This window comes from Oncorhynchus gorbuscha, linkage group LG01 (genome assembly GCF_021184085.1).
Source record: "Oncorhynchus gorbuscha isolate QuinsamMale2020 ecotype Even-year linkage group LG01, OgorEven_v1.0, whole genome shotgun sequence".
NCBI lineage: Eukaryota > Metazoa > Chordata > Actinopteri > Salmoniformes > Salmonidae > Oncorhynchus > Oncorhynchus gorbuscha.
In genome coordinates, this window is record NC_060173.1 from 18435325 (window position 1) to 18456805 (window position 21481).

Genomic DNA, 21481 nt, shown 5'->3' on the forward strand with positions numbered 1-21481 from the left:
TTTTGGATGGAAGATTTGTGGTCCAGCCCACAGGGCTGTCAAATGCACGGTTTGCTGTGTCCGTGATGTTATTTTACAGCTGTTGTTGTTAGCAGTGCACTAAGCCCTGGCCAACTGAGGTTAGTGAGCAGGATATGAGCTGTGTACTTTTGGAGTGTTACGTCATGCCCATTTAAGTAAGGCTGGCACAATTACAGTATAATCATGTAACGTGATTATGGATGAAGGACCGTCATGAAAATAAAATAACAGTTCTTATTTAAATAATTCCTGTTTTTTTGTGTATGGAACTAACTGAAGACAGGGCGGTGGGCATTTGTGTGGTTTCCGCAGTTACATGGCCACTTTACAACATGATGAAACTTTGCTCATTTTTGAAACAACAAGGTGTTGTAGAAAACTAGTCATGTTGCCTAGGCAACACCCCCCTCCCTACAGCAGCAGCAGCACATGTAGTCCGGAGTGGAAGAGAAGAGAAAATATGGGTTTACCTTTTTTTTTTTTTTTTTCATGTATGTTATAATGCAGCCATTTGTCTGAACAAAAACGGTCATCCATAATTCCATTACGGTCACAGCCCTGCCATTAAGCTAATGCTGTGTATCATGTACTTATGCACTCATTCCTGATGGTGAACCACTTTTAATCTGCCGCTTCACTGCTAAGGCCTCCTGGAGGACTACCACAAGGGGCATCACTGCTCAGTCTCTCTTTTTTGTTGTTTGATATGACAAAAATATCTTTGTCATGTTAGTGAAAAGGTAAACTAAGTAATTTTGGCCAACGTCTACTATTGGCTTTGTATCGGTTCCTAGATCACATCTTGATAATGCTGTATCTGAAATACAATACACCCCACACCATATTGTGAAATACAATTGATTCCTTTTATTTCCATGACTTTGGAGTTGTGTAACAGTTAGTCTAATTAGATGTCAGTGGTGCTAGCCTATTAGAACAAAGCTGAAACGCCAAGAAAAATGATATTTACAGGGGAGTGCATAGCGGGCCACTCACATTTGCGAGTGCAGAGAGATGAAGCCCAGGTCTCTTATGCCTGAATGGATCGTGTGTGTGCTTTCCACATAACCAGCTTCTTGTGCCTGCTCAGAAAACCTTGCTGTTGCCTCTGGAGGATTCCTCCCAAATGATGGAATACTTCTGTCCTGTCGTCTAGCAGTTTCTGCGTTTCTAGTTTAGACCTTGGAGAATCATATTGTACCATGTGCCTTTTTCATTGATAAAACACAGATTTCTTACATCATGCTTATTGGTCTAGTGCTGAAAGCTGTGATATAGGCCTATTGATGCAGTTTTTCTAATCTAGGCCTAATGCTATTCTTGAACTGGAAAGCTAGGCTAAATTCTATTGGCTATGAAACTAGTCAACAATGATTTCTTGCTTTGAGCCAGATGGTAAAATGTTGATAGTCCAGTCTTCAATTCTGCATTGTTAACCAGGAGGCACTGGTGTCTTATTGCCAAGTATCCTATAGGGTACTTGGGATATGGGTTCTGTACCATTTTGTAGTATTTCTAAAGCCATAAGCTTCCTAGAAAAACACATTCGGGGCAGTCTTCTTTGGGTACATAGATGCCTTGTGAAATGCTTGCATGCAGACCTAGGCAGGATCAGTGTGGGTGTTGCTAGACAAAATGATAGGCCTAACATTCACCAGAGAGATTTGCCTTTGCCACAGTAAAACTGAAATCCCTCACCATTATGCAACAGCACTGTTTTTCTTTCTCCTCCTCCCTCTGGTTCACAAAGCTCATTTTAATTTCTGCAGCTCATGCTCTCTCATGGCATACTTGATTGGCCTTAACATGTGCTGTTTTAGGTTGGACCTCATTCCATAGATCCAGGAATTTGAATGCTGCATCCTTAAAATCTGTACATTCTGTACTTGTACTTCATGTTTGCAAGCTGAACCTCGGCAAGACGGAGCTGCTCTTCCTCCCGGGGAAGGACTGCCCGTTCCATGATCTCGCCATCACGGTTGACAACTCCATTGTGTCCTCCTCCCAGAGCGCTAAGAACCTTGGCGTGATCCTGGACAACACCCTGTCGTTCTCAACTAACATCAAGGCGGTGGCCCGTTCCTGTAGGTTCATGCTCTACAACATCCGCAGAGTACGACCCTGCCTCACACAGGAAGCGGCGCAGGTCCTAATCCAGGCACTTGTCATCTCTCGTCTGGATTACTGCAACTCGCTGTTGGCTGGGCTCCCTGCCTGTGCCATTAAACCCCTACAACTCATCCAGAACGCCCCAGCCCGTCTGGTGTTCAACCTTCCCAAGTTCTCTCACGTCACCCCGCTCCTCCGCTCTCTCCACTGGCTTCCAGTTGAAGCTCGCATCCGCTACAAGACCATGGTGCTTGCCTACGGAGCTGTGAGGGGAACAGCACCTCAGTACCTCCAGGCTCTGATCAGGCCCTACACCCAAACAAGGGCACTGCGTTCATCCACCTCTGGCCTGCTCGCCTCCCTACCACTGAGGAAGTACAGTTCCCGCTCAGCCCAGTCAAAACTGTTCGCTGCTCTGGCCCCCCAATGGTGGAACAAACTCCCTCACGGCGCCAGGACAGCGGAGTCAATCACCACCTTCCGGAGACACCTGAAACCCCACCTCTTTAAGGAATACCTAGGATAGGATAAAGTAATCCTTCTCACCCCCCCCTCTTAAAAGATTTAGATGCACTATTGTAAAGTGGCTGTTCCACTGGATGTCATAAGGTGAATGCACCAATTTGTTAGTTGCTCTGGATAAGAGCGTCTGCTAAATGACTTAAATGTAATGTAATGATGCAGTTTGTTGGCCATTTTGTTTTTACTTCAGCTCCAGTAAATTTTAAAACGTTCAGGGTATAATGTTTTCCCACTTTCCCATGTGCCTACTAAACACTTCATTTGATTTCAATGCAAACTGTGCTTTTCATGATCTAGGTTTTGGTTCGTATCTAATCCACGGCCTGCATACATATTTCTTATGATCTTATGTCAACAGATCTCAGAACTGGGATAACAAGCTGCCTCCAATGACCTAATCATGGGTTCAGCCTCCTTTGACCAGAGGCCAGTCTGTCTAGCCAAGGCCTGGTAAATGACTTGAGTCTTGGTGTAATGAAATGCCTGGAGGGAATGAGAGCAGTTGATTTGGCATGGCGTTGATAATCAAACCGTGAAGACCAAACAGAAGATTTACACCAAAGGGTGTAGTAGAAACCATCCATGTAGCCACCAATTAGTTACTAGTAGTGCACCTCATCTTGGTGTAGAGCTCTCGACCCATTTGCTCTACTTTGCATTTAGCGGTTCGTGTGATTTTTGGCCCAGTAAGCATGTTGGCTGTCATGGTAATGTTGCTGGTATTATTTATTGCTTTACCTGTCAATATCAGGGTCTGTGGTGTTTGTTCTCATGCCCAGGATTGCACATATTTCTGTGATAAACCGTGCGTATTGCCTACATTCATATCCCTTGGATTCATTCCCTTTCGGTACCTATGCCGCTTAGAAAAGCTGCTGTCCTCTGATGACCCAGGTTATGTTTTGAAAACCAAGCTGATCTTTTTTTGTGCTGGTAGCCTTTTATGTCTGCTACAGATCCTAGACGATGTTGTTGCTGTGTGGCTTCCTGTAATGCTGGAAACATGGGATGCTATTGCCTGCATTAAAGGTATACTTTGGGATTTTAGCATGCTAGCAGATACCCATAGACTTCAGGTCAGTGCTAACGCTAGTTAGTGAAACTACCTCTAACTTCCTTCATACTGGACACAGAGACAACAATGATAACCACATGTTCATCTAACACTGGGAAGTATATAAAGGGCCTCATTGCCAAAATCCTGAAGTATCCTTTTAAAACCTGGAGATTGTTAGTACTCTACCCTCCTGTTTGATGTTTGAGCTGGGGTTTAGTTTTACAGGTGTGAAGTGGGTTTGCATGCTTAGTTGTCAGGGTCAATCAGACCAGTGGCACACTCACCGACTTGCTTATATTTACTCTACCACATTGTTTTAATGCATTGCCTAACTCCCTTTTAGATAAAGATGGAAGTTTCTATGGCTGTCTGAACCCACAGTAGAACGAAGGCTGTGTGGTCAGATCAACCAGGGCTGCTGTTTGATCAGCGAAACATGCCCTTGGCGGTATACATCATTAAAGTAGAAATGATCATGAACACAACTGTCTGTGGCTGCATGATTAGGACCTTTTTTTAAATTGGCACGTTAAATCAGGTCTTGAGATCATGGTTGGGCTGATGCCCTTCTGAAGTTAGTCTGAATGTCCTGTGTTGTTGACATACAGCAGATGGGGTCAATGGAGTTGCTATTCTACAGTCTGAATGCTGCCGTAGGGCTGATCCTCCGGCTGGAATGCATCTTCCATGCCTTACCGCTCTCGACGAGATGTCACGTGACTTGAGTAGGCGCAGCCCTATAAAAGCTCCGACACACCAGTAGGATTGTCAAATGTTTGCCTGCCAACAGTAGATAGCACCTCTGAACAGTGTTGGCAGTCACTCTTGTGTTCATCCTTGTTTGGCATATCTGTGCTCTTTGCTTATGGTCTAGATCCCAAGTTATCTGTGCTAATGTTGCTATTTTGTAGAAAGCCCTTGTTAATACTAGCCAAGAAACAATTTAATTCACACTTCATCATCCCATACTGCCAGCCTATAGCCAAATGTTTAGCTAGCTAACGTTAGCATATTTGCTATCTACCACAATATAGAATCGCTAAGGACACTGCATTAACTCGGCAGCTAACACGCCTGTTTCAGGGGAACTAGAGAATTCATTGTGATTTTTAAATATGCCAATACTAGCTACAGTGATTTGCTAGCTTGGAGGAACTATTTGGTGTTGTGTGCATTGTCTGTGCATTTTTCTAGCTACCCATCCCATAGCTACATTGCATATGTAGTGTGACTGGCTCATCTGTGGATGTACGTAGAAAAGGTCCCCACCCACTCCCCCTTTATTTTGGCTCCCTCGTGCTCTCTGATTGGCAAAAAGTCCAGTTGTAGGCCACTGACGAGCATTACAATGCTACAAGTACAATCGTTAGGTTTGTTGCTACCGGGTTGGCACTCAGCAGGTACCATTTTTTTGTTCTAGCAAGAGAAGGAACGGCCTCCCACTATGATAAGTATCTATCGGCATTTATAGGTTCTCTGTGTGTTTCATGCTCAAGACCGACTTACATTAGGATGTGACGGGGAGCAGGTGTCACGTGCAATGACAGTTCCTTTCTCATCCCCTCCAGCTTGATGACCAGGCTGTGTATTTATCTTCACAATCTGCAGACCAATAAGTCAGACACAGGAAAAAATAAATCAAGGCATTTCCTCGTTGCGTGATTAGAAATAGAAACCCATTTCCTTCTGTTCTGTTGATTTTAGCCCCGACTTCCTAATGGAACCGCGTTGCTCTGAGGTTATGTTTGTGGTTCTCCCCTTCATTTGAATGGGTGGTCACAGCCCGACTCCCAGGCCCCAGACCAGCAGTTCATTATAATTAGGGCTGGGAATTGCCAGGGACCTCGTGATAAGATACTTTGGTGCTGTTGCAAGATGTTTTGCGATTCTCACGATTCTATATGTATTGCGATTAGGGCTGGGTCGTATACCGTATTTACTATATACTATATATATACTATATTTACTATATGCACGGTATTGATTTTACTAAAACGGTATTTGATTTTTTTTGTTAAATGTGATGCGGTGTGTAACTATACAAATGGACGTTTTCTCTCTCGCTCTCTCATATATGTGAGTGTGATGCTTTCCACATAGACCTAGTCCCATCCCCTGTCACTCATTTGTTGCTTGACCATGAGACACTTTCATTAAGTGTGCGTGGTCAATGCAGCACATGCAACAATGTTGTTTCCACTTTGACCTTAATATAAATCCACAAGTGTTCTATAATTACAATATTAGTTTGTGTTTCTTACATCTGCAAACGGCAAGTTTGTATTTTCTTAGTAAGTTAAGCTAAATTGTGTTAGCCACTAATGCTAATGGCTTGTTAGCTGGCTAGCTAATAAAAGTACTGAGTCAGAGCAAACGTATCCAGCTAATACAGCCTGACACCAGTACTGGTGGAGGCTTAAATCAGCATGTTTGTGCAACAGTATCTTCTAAATCAAAGAGGAATATGGGAAGCATGAATATATTGGTTACGTGAATAAAGATTTAATGTAGCCAAAGAGTATAGGGTCCACTAGGAAACACTGAACATCACTTTGGTTCCTAACCATGTCACAATAACTCATCCATGGCATTTTCATTCGTTGTCATGTCAAACACTGTATTCAAAGTGTCCACTGTAATTTATATTATAACTAGAATTATTAAAAAAACACATTTCCATGATTCAAAAAGTTCACCCAAGTGTTTTGATCTAAATCGCAATTGCAATATTTGGTCAAATTAGGGCCTAGTAGTTTTGCCCATATCAAGGCAGTATGGAAATGATCTCAATGATCCCACTCGTAGCTATGATGTGGGCGTGCCCCAAGGGTCAATACTGGGGCCCCTCCTGTTCAGCCTGTACATTAATGATCTGCCTTCTGTCTGTACTGGGTCTGAAGTTCAAATGTATGCAGATGATACAGTGATATATGTGCATGTAAAGAGCAAACAACAAGCTGCACAAGAACTCAGTACTGTAATGGTCCAGGTTACAAAGTGGCTCAGTGACTTGTGTTTGCATCTCAATGTGAAAAAAACTGTTTGCATGTTCTTCACAAAGAGGGCAACAGATGCTACTGAGCCAGATGTCTATGTGTCAGGGGAGAAGCTCCAGGTGGTATCCGATTTTAAGTACCTTGGCATCATACTTGATTCCAACCTCTCTTTTAAAAAGCATGTGAAAAAGGTAAATCAAATAACTAAATTCAACCTAGCTAATTTCCGATTTATACGAAATTGTTTGACTACAGAGGTAGCAAAACTGTACTTCAACTCTATGATACTCCCCCACTTAACATACTGCTTGACTAGTTGGGCCCAAGCTTGCTGTACAACATTAAAACCTATTCAGTCTGTCTACAAACAGGCCCTCAAAGTGCTTGATAGGAAGCCCAATAGCCATCATCATTGTCACATCCTTAGAAAGCATGAGCTCTTGAGTTGGGATAACTCATGTCTTGTATTCAAGATCCTTAATGGCCTGGCTCCCCCTCCACTCAATATTTTTGTTAAACAGAAAACCCAGACATATGGCAGCAGATCCCCAAGGTCTGCCATGAGAGGTGACTGTATAGTTCCCCTAAGGAAAAGCACCTTTAGTAAATCTGCATTCTCTGTGAGAGCTTCCCATGTCTGGAATACACTGCCATCAGACACACACAACTGCACCACATATCACACTTTCACAAAATGCTTGAAGACATGGCTAAAGGTCAATCAGATTTGTGAACATGGTCCCTAGCTGTGTGTTGCCGCTTTCCATGTTGTCTGTTGTCTGTAGCTTGTGAGGTGTGGAAACACTTTGTTGCTTTTATGAATGTTTTCTTGCTGCTTTTTGTTCTATGTTGCTCTGTCTGTATGCTACGTCTTGCTTGTCCTATGTTGCTCTGTCTGTATGCTATGTCTTGCTTGTTCTATGTTGCTATTGTCTATATTGTAATTGTTTTTAATAACCTGCCCAGGGACTGCGGTTGAAAATTAGCCGGCTGGCTAAAACCGGCACTTTTACTGAAACGTTGATTAATGTGCACTGTCCCTGTAAAAATAAAAAATAAACTCAAACTCAAATTGAGTGCAGGAAATGCAGATATTGATGGAAATGCAGGAAATTATTTTTGGTTGAAGTTAAATTGAACAGTATAAACCAATCAGAATGGAGAAACTCATTGAAATTATTTAGACTGTATGTGTTGCCACCCTAGGATCACTTGTAGAACTTTTATTATTCAAAAACATAAAATATTTTGGCCATATCGCCCAGCCCTATATGCGATTAATTTTTTTAATGTGCCAAACATTGCTTGCTATATTATGTCTGCTGCAGAGCGATATGAGCGAGCATGAGAAAACAACAAGTTTTGGTCAGTCTGGGAAATAAAGCGCTGAAAACATGTTTGCTCATTATTTTAAAAGATGGAGAACAAGCTCCAGGATGAAAAATACTGACGTTCTGGCGCCGGTAGAGCCAATTTTTAGCTCTAGCTTTCACTAATGTTGCAAAAAAATCAATACAGAGTCAAATATTGATATAATATCATCCAAAAGTAATATTGCAAAATGTAACTTGCATATTTCCCCATCATTAGCGTCTTTATCCTGTGGCTTCTCCAGTAGGAGAGTGGTTATCTGCTGGTGCACAGGCACTACTCATTGTTTCTTTAATGACCCAATCAGGCATGGAGGATATTTAATGGCTGTTGAGTGAAAGTAAATGATGCCCCCTTCTGTGGCTTGAAAAGCTTCTAGCTAGCCATCTTCCGTCCCTATTTATTCTAATTTTAAATTCCGATGTGCTGCTATTCCAACCGCTCTGTTGACATTGTGTTATATTAGCTATGTCAGGTCAGTCTGTTTTTACCCAGTTAATGCAGCTCTCATGTGAACGGTCCAGTTTATTTTAATTCTGTAAATGGTTACCCCCTGGAGGCTTCACAAAGTGCTGTGCTCCATCAAATATAGTGTGTGTTGTGCAGGCAGCTTCTAGAAAGGCAGGCCATGGTTGCAGCCTTTATCACACTGCCTGAGTTGAGTTATGAGTGGTAGGCTGTCCCCGCTGGGAGTGAGCAACACACACACACACACACACACACACACACACACACACACACACACACACACACACACACACACACACACACACACACACACACACACACACACACACACACACACACACACACACACACACACACACACACACACACACACACACACACACACACACACACACACACACACACAGTCCAATACATATACGCACACACAGGTTCAGCCACACACACATACACACTCCAGCCCCAACCCATGAAGAATGCACTGGCTTAGAGGAGATATGATCATGTCATTTTTCAAAATACCCAACTTCTTTCTTTTTTATTTATTTATTGGAAGCAGTGAACTAGTCTGTTTCTGGGTACTGGTGCGTTTGTATGGGGGAATTTTGGTCTTTGTGAATTTGGAGGGCAGTGAAATTGGTCTCCTGTTCTGCTGCAAGAGATAAGATATGCAATTGGGTGGTATTTGCTTCAAAGAGCACTTCTGTCCTTATGTTTTTGTTGCTTAGTTAATGGGCTAACCCGGGTTATAATCCATGACCCCTGTTAAGGCATCTCAATGGATGGTTGATGTACCATATTTTAAGCATTCTCCAGTTCCCAAGGTTTTCCGAAGAACACATGGCAGTGATGATCCGCTGTGGAGATCCCTAGCTAGTCACCCAATGAGTATTGTTTGAGAACCATGGCAGGAGAGCAGCATGCTGTAGGGATGGGAGGGCTAATGTCACTCAGATTGTCAGCACAGCTGGGTGCAGGTGAAGACAGAGGTTGAGAAACCCCCTCACAGCTCCCCCCTAATCTCCATTCCCCTGACACATGTAGTGTTTATTTCAGCAGATGGTTCGTTAGGACTATGGTTAGATATATTCTGCTCCTGGGCCTGTGGAAGACACTTGTTTCCCCCAGAACAGCTGCATTTTTCAGAGTTGTCCTGGCCCACAGGCAGGCTTGACCCTCAGGCCTGGTTGACCTGGTGGTCAGATACACGAGTGTCACAGTAGCAAAGATTTTTTTAGAACTAACCCAAGATGGACCACAGCCTGTCGTTTCCAATGGGAGCAAATTTAATGGATGGGCAGAACAAGCAAGGAGCGAGATCCTATTGACGCGTTCTAGCACATATTTCCGTTAGGGAACGCCTACTCTGTGAAGTGCACGTGTGCAATAACTTAAATCACCCTTGCACTCCTAAACAACAGCATTTTTCTTTTTTACTTTGGCAAATGGTAGTCTATTTAGTCCACTCTGATCATAACAGATTGCAGTTTTGGGAATGGAACTGTATTGAGATCAAATGTTTAATCGATGAGCGAATTTGCTGAATGTCGTCTGAAATCCATCGCGCTCAGTCTTCTCCTACTGCCGGCCACTAGGCTTCCTCTCATCACCATATTTGGTGGTGAGTGGAAATGCCAACTAGATGCTTCAGATTTATACATTGGTTCTATCTGTGACAGTACCCAAGGAAGCATGTTCTCTGGAGACTGACTGGGGCTACCCACCATTAGCACATTAACATCCTGCTCAAACCTGGGCGAATCTAATTTCTCGCATGATATCTAGGCAATATTAGTTAATGCTGTTGTGATTTAGGCGTTGGCGGAATAGAACATTTTGTAATAGACTCGTCTGAACTTGGCAGTAAGCACACTATGTACAGGAGTGATTTTCCCTCCACCCTTCCCCTTTTTACAGAACATTAAAAGAATGGAGAAGTCTGTCTCTTCTCTGGGTAACACTGACTTAATTTCCACATTAAGACCAACACTGAAATGAAGGTGATATTGAGTTTGTCAGTTTCCTCTCCTTTCCTTTAACTTCCTGCTCTAACAGGAAGTTGTTAATTGTTGCTTCTTGTTTCAACCCATGGTTGAAAAACATGAACTGTGCTTATATTCCTTTTAGACAGTCCTCTTTAACAGGCGTTGCTGCAAAACCTCCGCTATCGGGAAGTATGTGTTATCTCTTCACACAATGGTGCCTGAGGAGGCTAACGTTGAGCAGCAGTCCCCCTGTGGGTGTACATGATCTCCTCAGCTGTTGCCAGTGTGGTCCATGGCTGGATATAGAGTACACATCTACCTCTGTGTTGTCTTATACTTAGGCTGTGAGCTGGGTGTGTGCTCATTTTGCACTTCTTTAGTCATTCTTTTGTCATGCCTTCCCTTGCTGAATTTGTTTTCAGCATTTATCCGCAGACAGAGATTTCCTGTCAGCAGGTGGTCATTTGGCTGGGAGGTGAAACGTGTTAAACCGAGTGACGACAGTGTCACTCTATAATGGTTTCATTAGGGTGTTGTGTCCGACCATCGCTAGGCAACGGATGTTTCCTCTCTGTTGTCAAGGCTGCCACGTTGCATAGCCTTGGTTTTAAACTGGTAACTGATTGGCCATTCTTTTTAAAGGAAGTGGAACGCAGTAATGCCTGCAAAATTGCTTAATGGCCATCAAAGTCCACAAGTGTCATTCTTCAGCTTGATGTAACCAGTGTGTTCTCAATCCCAATATTTGAAGAAGAAATTCACATACTGAATTCTGTTTGTGTGACGTCATACATGAGGCCCCACAATAAATCATGTTAGATAATATCTTGAGTTTCCTGCCCCCTGATTTAAAACAAATCGAAAGCCTGCTGTGTGTTCTGGTCTCAGAATGGTTGTTGAAACTGCTCCCCGCTAACCTCTGTCCTGTTTGTCTTCCTTGTATACAGGGCACCAGAGATCATCCTGGGCCTGCCGTTCTGTGAGGCCATCGACATGTGGTCCCTGGGCTGTGTCATCGCTGAGCTCTTCCTGGGCTGGCCCCTCTACCCAGGAGCACTGGAGTATGACCAGGTAAATAAAAGTACCTGCTTAATAACCTCTAAAAGTTTGGGGAGGAGGGGGGTACTAAGCTAACATATCATAAGGCATAAGGTTTTGAGGTGCCTGTCCTATATCTAGGAGATCTAACGAACACAGCTGTATCTCTGTCACATTTCCCCGCAGATGTGGAAGGGCAACATAGGTGGATGCGGTGGCTTGAGACACAGCAGCCCATGCAAATCTTAAATTGACTGATTTTTGAGGATTTTTAAAAACGTATTATTATGTTACTTAGATTGATGTACATGTTTGTCAATAGATTTAAGGATTATATGCTCAGACACACTGTTAGGATTGTCAAATGTTTGCCTGCTGAGAGTACTTAGCACCAACCTTGAAGCTGTCAGCCATGTTCAAATACTCCGGACCACGTGGCAGTAGCGTTGCCACTTTGGGATTTAACCCCTCTACTTACCTAGAGTCCAGTGAGCTCATGGATATCAGTATGAAAGAAGTTGGAGGTAGTTTTGTGAGCCAATGCTAGCTAGCATTTGTGCAATGACTTGAAGTCTCTTGTATCTACTAGCATGCTAGCAGTTACCATATACTTCCAGTCATTGTGCTAACGCTAGTTAGCAACTTCGTTAAAACTGCACACAGAGACATAAAAATGGTAACCATAAATTAATCCGGGTCCGGGGGAAGTCAAAAATCCTAAAGTATCCTTTTAAGCTTAGTTTGGCAATGCATGTTCATGTGTGTGTTGCTCTGCCAATGTTGGCTAACTAGCTAATAGGGATGTGCATCTTTCCCTTTCAAGAAGATTTGATATCAAGATAGATGGGATACAATAGAGGAATGATATGTTTTAGTTTGACATTATCACCCATTTGTCATTTTTACAGATTAAGTGTTTGAGATGGTTATGTATCACTATTGTTTACAAATGAGCTATGACCTAGCCAATGAATATACAGCACAACTTTGGATTTCATCCCCATCTCAAAATCTAATGGTTTTGACCGTTTGGAAGTTTTTATGGAGTGATCTATTTTCCACTTGCTTCGGCCATGCAGTGCTCCTAACAAAAGTGATTATGAAATTATCAACTTTACCCTGTATATCTTAAAATGACCATATAAACCTGTTTAAAACAAAACTATAAAATCAATTGTATAGCCAGATGAGGAGTCTCCGTTAGCTTACTTTTATTCCGGTAAAACACAATTTTCAACAGCCCATAGATGACCATAACCTAGTAAATTACATAGGTTTTATAGTTGAGTGACAACCTAATATAACACAAGCGATTTTAGAGTTTGAATGCTGATGGTGCGCAAGATTATAAATAGGCCGCCTATCTCGCATTGGTCAGTGCGTGAAGCTGGGCACAGTGCGCAGTTTGTGACTAAGCAACTGATAATGCCTGGGATCGTTTGGCGTATCAAATTACTTTTAGATCAATGACTGTCAACACCATTACAAAGGAAGCATCAGTTGTCACAAAAGATTTGTAACGTTCAAAATCGTTTTTCTGACTGCATGTTACATTTGGACCGGTTTGGGGTCATGCGCACAAAAAGCTTATTTCTCAACAACAACAAAAAAACGCATTTGTTTACATCCCTGTTAGTGAGCATTTCTCCAAGATAATCCATCTGCCTGACAGGTGTGGCATGTCATGAAGCTGATTGAACAGCATGATCATTACACAGGTGCACCTTGCGCTGGGGACAAATAAAGGCCACTCTAAAATGTGCAGTTTTGTCACACAATGCCACAGATGAGTCAAGTTTTGAGGGAGCGTGCAATTGGCATGCTGACTGCAGGAATGTCCAACGGAGCTATTGACAGATAATTGTGTTTATTTCTTTACCATAGTCCACCTCCAATGTTGTTTTAGAATTTGGCAGTACGTCCAACCGGCCTCACATCCGCAGACCCCGTGTATCCACGCCAGCCCAGGACCTCCATATCCGACTTCACCTGCGGGATCACCTGAGGAGTATTTCTGCCTGTAATAAAGCCCTTTTTGTGGGGGGAAAACCAATTCCGATTGGCTGGGTCTTGCTCCTCAGTGGATGGGCTTATGCCCTCCCAGGCCCATCCAGTCATGAGAAATCCAAAGATTTAGGGCCTAATGAATTCATTTCAATTGAATTATTTCTAAACTGTAACTCAGTAAATCTTTAAATTGTTGCATTTATTTTTTTGTTCCTTTTTATATGATTTATGGACAAACTACAGCAACATATTTAGTTTTATTCACATAATTTATTTTTTATTTTTAAGTAAAATGTTTTAAAATGACCAGCTAATTTAATTGGGACGTATTTCGGTAATGAGAATTTGGGGTGAAAGTGTACAACATTTAGGCAAATGTATTTAAACTAAGACACTGTGCCATAAACTACTAATTTTACTCTTCTGAATGATAGTTGATTGTTGCAGATGCCTCATGGTTTTCTAACTCAATTTGTTACTGCCATGGTTAACTGGTTTCATGAGAATCACCTGCCAGCCCATAGCCACATTAGCTAAACTGTTATGTAATTCACTAGCTAGCACAACATGGCTGGCTAGCTAGTCACAGACACTGCACGAACTCTCAGCAACTAACACAGGCAGCTGATTCATTGAAACAAATGACTTGTTTTAATTATAATTTCAATACTAGCTACAGTGGCCAGCTGGCTAGCTTGGAAGAAGTATTGTGTTGTGTGCACTTAGCTAGCTACCATCCCATAGTGTAGCCTATATGACTGTCTCATTTATTAGTAAGCTGCAAGGGGGTCGATGTCACCGGGAAAAGTATATATATTTTTTGTTCTTGTTGGCTGACCTTTCAGCACCCCGCTCGTGCTCTTTAGAGAGATGTCTTTACCGACGGGGAAACTGATTCCACATGTACAAACGCTAGCAAATGTCAGTCAGGTGCTATCGCCGACGGTCCCCAAAACAGACCACTCAGCAAGCGAACGGATGTCAAATGAATTCCAGATAATCGACAGATCAACATTCGGTGCGGTGTGTGTGGTCTATTATCTCAAAATCTATCAGACTGTCAAGGGAAGAGAACAACACTAGCAGAACTGACAGCTCAGTGAAGACAGACCGATCAGTGGAGTAGGATAACAGTCCCTGATGCCTGTGTGCTGGTGGATTTTGATTCTGAATGCGAGGATGGTTAAGGCATCCACTTTTCGATTTTTGATTTTAAAGCCTATAAATGCAATTGTCTGGGCCATGTCCCTCGGCTTAAAGGCCAGACCATGGGAATGCTCTGTGTGCTGTGGGGTTTGTCATTTTTGTGTCTAGTGGTCATTTGGACAGCGACCAAGCAGTAGCGCTTTGCTGATCAGAAGCCCCCTGACTGCTGCACCATGCTGCCCCCCCCCACACCATCAGCAGGTTCTCACTTCATTGCTCTCACTGTGTTTATGCAGGGTTGTGGTAACCTGATTGAGTCTCTATAACATCCAAATCATCAAGCCATTAACAAAGCCAGTGAAACTCACTGGTCTACTATCTGTTGTCAAGTGCTGGAACAGCAGCTTTGCACAGTGAGAAAAAGAGCCCTGTCTCATGGCCTAACTCATGCCTAGTCTTGTACTTGTAGCCGCTTTAAGGCACAGTGCTTTGACTGGGAGAGGGTAGCTATGATGTACCCTTTGTGAGAAAAAAGCCTTACTGGCTTTACAGTCAGGGACAGATGCTAACAGATGCTAGCTATATCTGTCATGTTGTCGGTGTCACTGCTCCCATGGCAGATCAGGTGTCAAAACATCAAAGTCAGGTCTATTGCTGTTTGAAAAATAATTTGAGTAATGATCTCATGGGCAGCAATGAAATTGTTTGAATAAGAAATAATTAAATCACCAAGTTACCATGCCAAATTTGGAGCACAAGTAGGCCTGTGTAAGTGACGCTCGCTCAGTCAACATATCAAGGACCTCAGCCACCCGAGCCACAGCTAGTTCACCCCGCTACCATCTAGAATGCGGAGACCGTACAGGTGCATCAAAGCTGGGACCGAGAGACTGAGAAAAGGCTTCTATCTCCAGGCCATCAGACTTAGTCACCACTAGCCTACCTCCGCCCAGTACCCTGCCCTAAACCTTAGTCACTGTTCTAGCCGGCTACCACCCCAGTACTCTACCCTGCAACTTCGACTGTTGCCATTGTACGTAGTCATTGAACACTGGTCACTTTGTGAACATTATTATACTGTTTCACCCACTTTATATGTACACTGTATATACTGTATTCTAATCATGGCTAATGGAAATGACTTAATGTTGCTAATTCCTTTGTAAATATATAGGAGTAGTAGGTCTGACACGCAAGATAATTATGTTAATGTTGTAATCACAATATTTTCTTCCTCTGTCTCCTCCACAGATTCGCTACATATCTCAGACACAAGGGTTGCCAGGGGAGCAACTGCTGAATGTGGGGACCAAGACTCCCCGCTTCTTCTGCAAAGAGTCTGACTCGCCTTATGCTCCCTGGAGACTGAAGGTAACGCGCACTGACACTGTGTGATTACTGAACATTGACATCATATACCATAAGCACACCCAGTTCTGAGTACGCTAGGCAGAATGCTAGAGAATGCATGTCTGAATTTTGAAGAGTCCCATTTCCTGTTTCTGTAGCTGACGGGGGAACATGAAACTGAGACTGGGATGAAATCCAAAGAGGCCAGGAAGTACATCTTTAGCAGTCTAGATGACATGGCACATGTGAGTACAGAACTTTAAACGATGTGACACATTTAAGCAAAGTACGAAATTGCATACAAGTAAATTATTCATGAAAACTATCATATGACACTGTAGTGAACACCAGTGGATTTTAATAGAGTAGCTGGATGTTGATTTTGTCCTGCCGCCTCAGGTGAATCTGGTGCTGAACATGAAGGGCAGTGACTCGTTGGCGGAGAAGGCCGACCGGAGGGAGTATGTGGGCCTGCTGAAGACCATGTTGCTAATTGATGCCGAGAAGAGGATTGCTCCCTCCGATGCCCTCAACCATCCGTTTGTCACCATGCAGCACCTCCTCGACTTCCCCCACAGCAATCAGTAAGTCTAACCAACAAAAGCTCTTACATCCACTACAAAGAAGTGGTGAACTACAAACTATGATTACAGATGGGCACAGATCAGAAGTAGGAAGTAGGCCACAATGTTTCATCTTGAATACCCTCTCCTCTGCTTGATTCTTCATCTCACACGTTCTCTTTCTTCTCTCCAGTGTTCAATCATGTTTCCAAATCATGGATGCCTGTCAATCACGGCCCAACACGTACAACACACTCAACCGCAACAAAGCCCTGTTCCCCAGACCCTCAACCAACTCAGCTGGACTGCCGATGGCCTTCAGTAAGATGGGATCAGTTCGCTCTCAGGTAATCTATTAACCTCTCGGGTAGGCAGGACGATTTAGAAACTTCAGAGTGTTTTCTATCCAATACTAATAATAATATGCATATATTAGGTTCTGGGACAGAGTAGGATGCAGTTCAGTTTAGGCACGCAATTTATCCAAAAGTGAAAATGCTGCCCCCTACCCCAAACAGGTTAAGCACAATCACAAGAAGCTTCACATATTGTCTGCATTAATGAACACTGGAAATCTATGATGTTACATTTATGGCTGTGGTACATACACTTCTTACTGGACCCAATGTTTCCACCTACAGGAATATTAAGGCCATTGCATAATATTTACATAATTTTAATGGCACTGCTAGCTCTCACTATTCATTGTCTGAAGTAAATGCTGAAAAACGATGGCAACGCTAGCTATTCTCTTGTTATTTGAAAAGCCTAAACTCACCTATTAAACTTTTCAGCTGTCTTGATATCCTAGCAGGAAACCATTTTATTATAGCAATGCTCCAAGAAACACACCTGCTCCAAAAAGAGAATAGAGAACCATTTTCAAACTCGCTGCTTTTTCATCTGCCCCAAGTAAAACTAAAGGTGTAATCATAATGATACATTAGTAACGCAATTACCATTATTGAGTAATGGCAAAGACCAAGAAGGCAGAATCACTTTCTTTAATTGTATCCATAATGGAAAGAAAAATAGCCTTTATTAATGTGTGTACTACAAATTTGTATGATCCTATACTTTTTGATTCTCTGAACAGCGTATTGTTAGAATTAACTGAATTCCATCTGGGTATTGGGACAGACATGAATGCCATTTTGGACATGCGTGACAAATCTAATAAGACCAACTCCAAAGTCCAATCCACATGCAACCAAGGCTCTCTAGCATATACTCTGATTACAACCTCATTGATGCCTTGTAATCCTGATGCAAAACAGTACACTTTCTACTCGAACAGGCATAAGTCATTCTCACTAATCGATGTCATACTATCTACACCTATTTTCTTTCATCAAAAAAATTAAATTAGACATACGAGTCTGACCACCACGCTTACTACTGCCAACTTAACATTTCAGAATGTCCTAAAATGCCACGAAAGGTTTTATAAAAAAGAATGCAACTGCATTTGCATCTGGGTTGAATTAATCTTTTTGGACCAGGTAGCTATTACTATATCCAATTTATTGATCAGATGGAGAGCAGAATTTGCCATCCATCGAGTAAAACTCAACCACTACTTCCGTGGTAATCGTCCCAATCGTTTACTGGCCAAAAAGCTATGCAGTAGTTATCAATTGACTGATAGAGCAACTATTGAATCTGAAAAGGGAATTACTATCAGAACCCAAATTAATCAAAGATTCTTCTGCTTCTATAAAGAAATGTACACCATTCAAAGGTTAATTTGGGAGAGATGTGAACACAGCAATTTCACTTTTTATTACAACATTTTAAGGATGCCACCCAGTGTTCTCATTATCACCCCCTATCTTTGATAAACGCAGATATTAAACTGTATTTCAAAATGTTGTCGTCCCGAGACTTACCCACATGGATCCACACGGAACAAAGTGGGTTTAAAGCCTTTATGCTCTGTCGACTATTACATATCTTATATGCTTCATGAGAAACAACAGCTCCTTGGGCTGTATTATCTCTCCATTCAGGAAACAGCTTTTGATAGACTAGAGTGGTCATATCTCTGGTCTGTCTTGGAACATATGGGATGTGACTCCAATTTCATGAATATTATTTAAAATACTATATGCCAATTCCTCAGTCATAGTTATACCAGGCAATATCTGCTCTGTTCAGAATACCTAGAAGCAGAAGACAAGGCGATCCAATTTTGCCTCTGCTATTCTTATTATCCATGGAAAATCTGGCACGGGCAATTCCTCAACCGAAGGAAATAATATACATTTCTCTCAAATCTACTGATCACTTCATCTCATACTGCCTCAAGACCCCGAAGGAGGACTTCTTTCCCATTTGAAATATTTGGGAGTAGATATAGTCACTTCTTTAGATAAAACCATTGCCAAAAACTTTAATAGAACGCTCAAATCAATTAAGCTAACATATGTAATTGTTTTAACATGGTCATCCCAAGGATCAATTAGCTATTTGATTTTTAATTTTAGGACCCCTTTAGGTATTAAAAAAATATTTTATGGAACATTGACTTTGGCCATACTGCTGTTAGCCCATAGAAATTGCGTTGTATTGTAACAGATTTTTAGGCACTAAACTACTTCCATATACACTGAGTGTATGAAACATTAAGAAAACGTTCCTCATATTGAGTTGCATCCACCCCCTTTTGCCCTTGGAACAGCCTCAATTCGTCGAAAGTGTTCCACAGGGAGGCTTGTCCCATGTTGACTCCAATGCTTCCTACAGTTGTTAAGTTGGCTGTATGTCCTTTGGGTGATGGAGCATTGTTTATACACACCGGAAACTGTGTGAAAAACTCAGTCACGTTGCAGTTCTTGACAAACTGGTGTGCCTGGCACCTACTACCATACCCCGTTCAAAGGAACTTAAATCTTTTGTCTTGCCATTCACATACACAATCCATGTCTGAGTTGGATGTATTTTTAATGCATTTATTTGATTGTTTTTGTACCTGTTACTCCCCTCTGAAAAATAAATGACAAAATAAAAAGTTGGTCACCAATGTTTTAAAATAATGAAAATAATCTCTCCCACCTCTATACAGGCTTTGACGCAATCTGCTCCATCTGTGATGCATCCTGGGATGCTGCAGACAGGAACCAGTCAGTTTGGATGTAATGACTCCTTTCAGCCAGCCCTCATCCTCTGCCCCCCAGCCATACAAGGTGAAGAGCTTTTCAAATTAGCGCCTAGTAATTTCATGAAAGATACAAAGTCATTGCTGGGTTTACAGTGGCCATTCTCCGATCTTATGCTAGTGTGCTTTGTTTTTAAGGTAATCCAAACCAGCCAGGATATACAGTTAGGATGGAAAACACAATACCGATGGTGACCCAAGCCCCTCCCATACAGCCTTTACACATGCGACCCGGAGTCATAGCACAGGTGAGACACTGGCTCACATTAGTGACACTTGTATACAATACAGGAGTCCGATGCTTGTCTCCACACTGGTCAAAGAGGTAAAATTCAAGTTAGGCTATTTAAGGGGTTTGGTGTTTCCCTCACTTAGTCTTAAAGGTTTATGGTCCACTAATGATTTCTGTCTTTGTCCTTTGCAGCAACCGTGGTCAAGTAGAAACCAGCAGATCCTAATACCAGCCTGGCAGCAAGTGGCTCCCCCTCCCACTACTATGGCTTCTGATACTGCGGGTGGCCCACAGAGGCTCAGTGACTGGGGGTGAGTTGGTTCACAAGAGAAGATACTATTTAACACGTACTTCACTGGCCCCTTCACATTGTGGAGATAAAACTTGTATCATGTTTTGCCTTTTTTAAAGGAAAGTTCGGCAACACAGCAACCATTACAGCAACATGATGCAGCCTCTTCTAACCAACCAAATGGCCATGTCTGGTCCACAACCAATCAACATTGGCATTGCACACGTGGTGTGGCCACAGCCACACGCCAACAATAGGAACCGGCCCAGTCAGAGCCGGTGAGAAGCACTATGTCTGCCCAATGTTTCTCCTCCACGCTCCAGTCACATACAGGGTCTATGGCAAATCAATGCTGTTGAATTAACCTGAGTTCTTTGTGCCTGGTTTGATAAATTATAGATTTTACTCAAATCAAAACCTACTCAGTTTATTTGTCACCTGGTTAAAGGTGCACTTTGCACAAATCGCTCTGTCATTTCTTGGTTGCAAAAATGTTATTAGTTTGCCTAATTTCATTTTGTGACAAAATAAGCAAGTATAGTGTGTAGGTCATTGTACCATCTAAAACACTGTAAAATATATAACCAAAAATGATTGTTTTCTGCTGTTTTGAAGCTGGTGTACAATACCAAAAGTAAAAGACGCAAAACAAAACTTAATGGAAGCATTGAAATGGCGCAGATCTACTGCTTAGACTTACTTTCACTGAGCATGACAGCGCTTAACTCACATTTCTATGTGAATTTGGTCGGGTCGCCCAAAAAGTTACATATTGCAGCTTTAAAGGGATACTTCGGGATTTTGGCAAGGATGCCCTTCATTTACTTCAGCTGAATTTATGGATACCATTGTTATGCCTGTTCAGTATGAAGGAAGTTGGTGGTAGTTTCTAACTAACTTCCAGTCATTGTGCAATTGGTAACTAGTGTTAGTGCAATGACTAAGTCTATGGGTATCTGCTAACGCTAAGTTAGCAACTTCCTTCAAACCGCATGTAGAGACAATGGTATCCACGAGATTATTTGACTCTGAGGACGTAGATAGAGCCTCATTGCCAAAATCCTGAAGTATCCCTTTAAGTGAATGTTCTACCAAATCACAGATAATGTTGTTCTTACATAAACAATAGTGTTAAAATGTACTGACGAACAACTTCACTACTTTTAC

At 42.2% G+C, this 21481-nt stretch overlaps 1 protein-coding gene across 11 annotated transcripts in view; it reads left to right on the forward strand.

The window, feature by feature from the left end:
- Positions 1–21481, forward strand: part of LOC124034083 (homeodomain-interacting protein kinase 3-like) — a 49346-nt gene that overhangs the window by 20638 nt on the left and 7227 nt on the right. For all 11 annotated transcript variants that reach the window (XR_006838525.1, XR_006838526.1, XR_006838523.1 and 8 more), the window contains exons 3-11: positions 11477–11600; positions 15972–16091; positions 16229–16315; positions 16470–16654; positions 16827–16980; positions 19698–19818; positions 19929–20038; positions 20215–20333; positions 20434–20592. Coding sequence is in view for 8 of the 11 variants with exons in the window: in XM_046346832.1 (XP_046202788.1) it covers positions 11477–11600; positions 15972–16091; positions 16229–16315; positions 16470–16654; positions 16827–16980; positions 19698–19818; positions 19929–20038; positions 20215–20333; positions 20434–20592 (1179 nt within the window). In the remaining 3 variants the exon portion in view is untranslated. The remainder of the gene's footprint in view (positions 1–11476; positions 11601–15971; positions 16092–16228; positions 16316–16469; positions 16655–16826; positions 16981–19697; positions 19819–19928; positions 20039–20214; positions 20334–20433; positions 20593–21481) is intronic.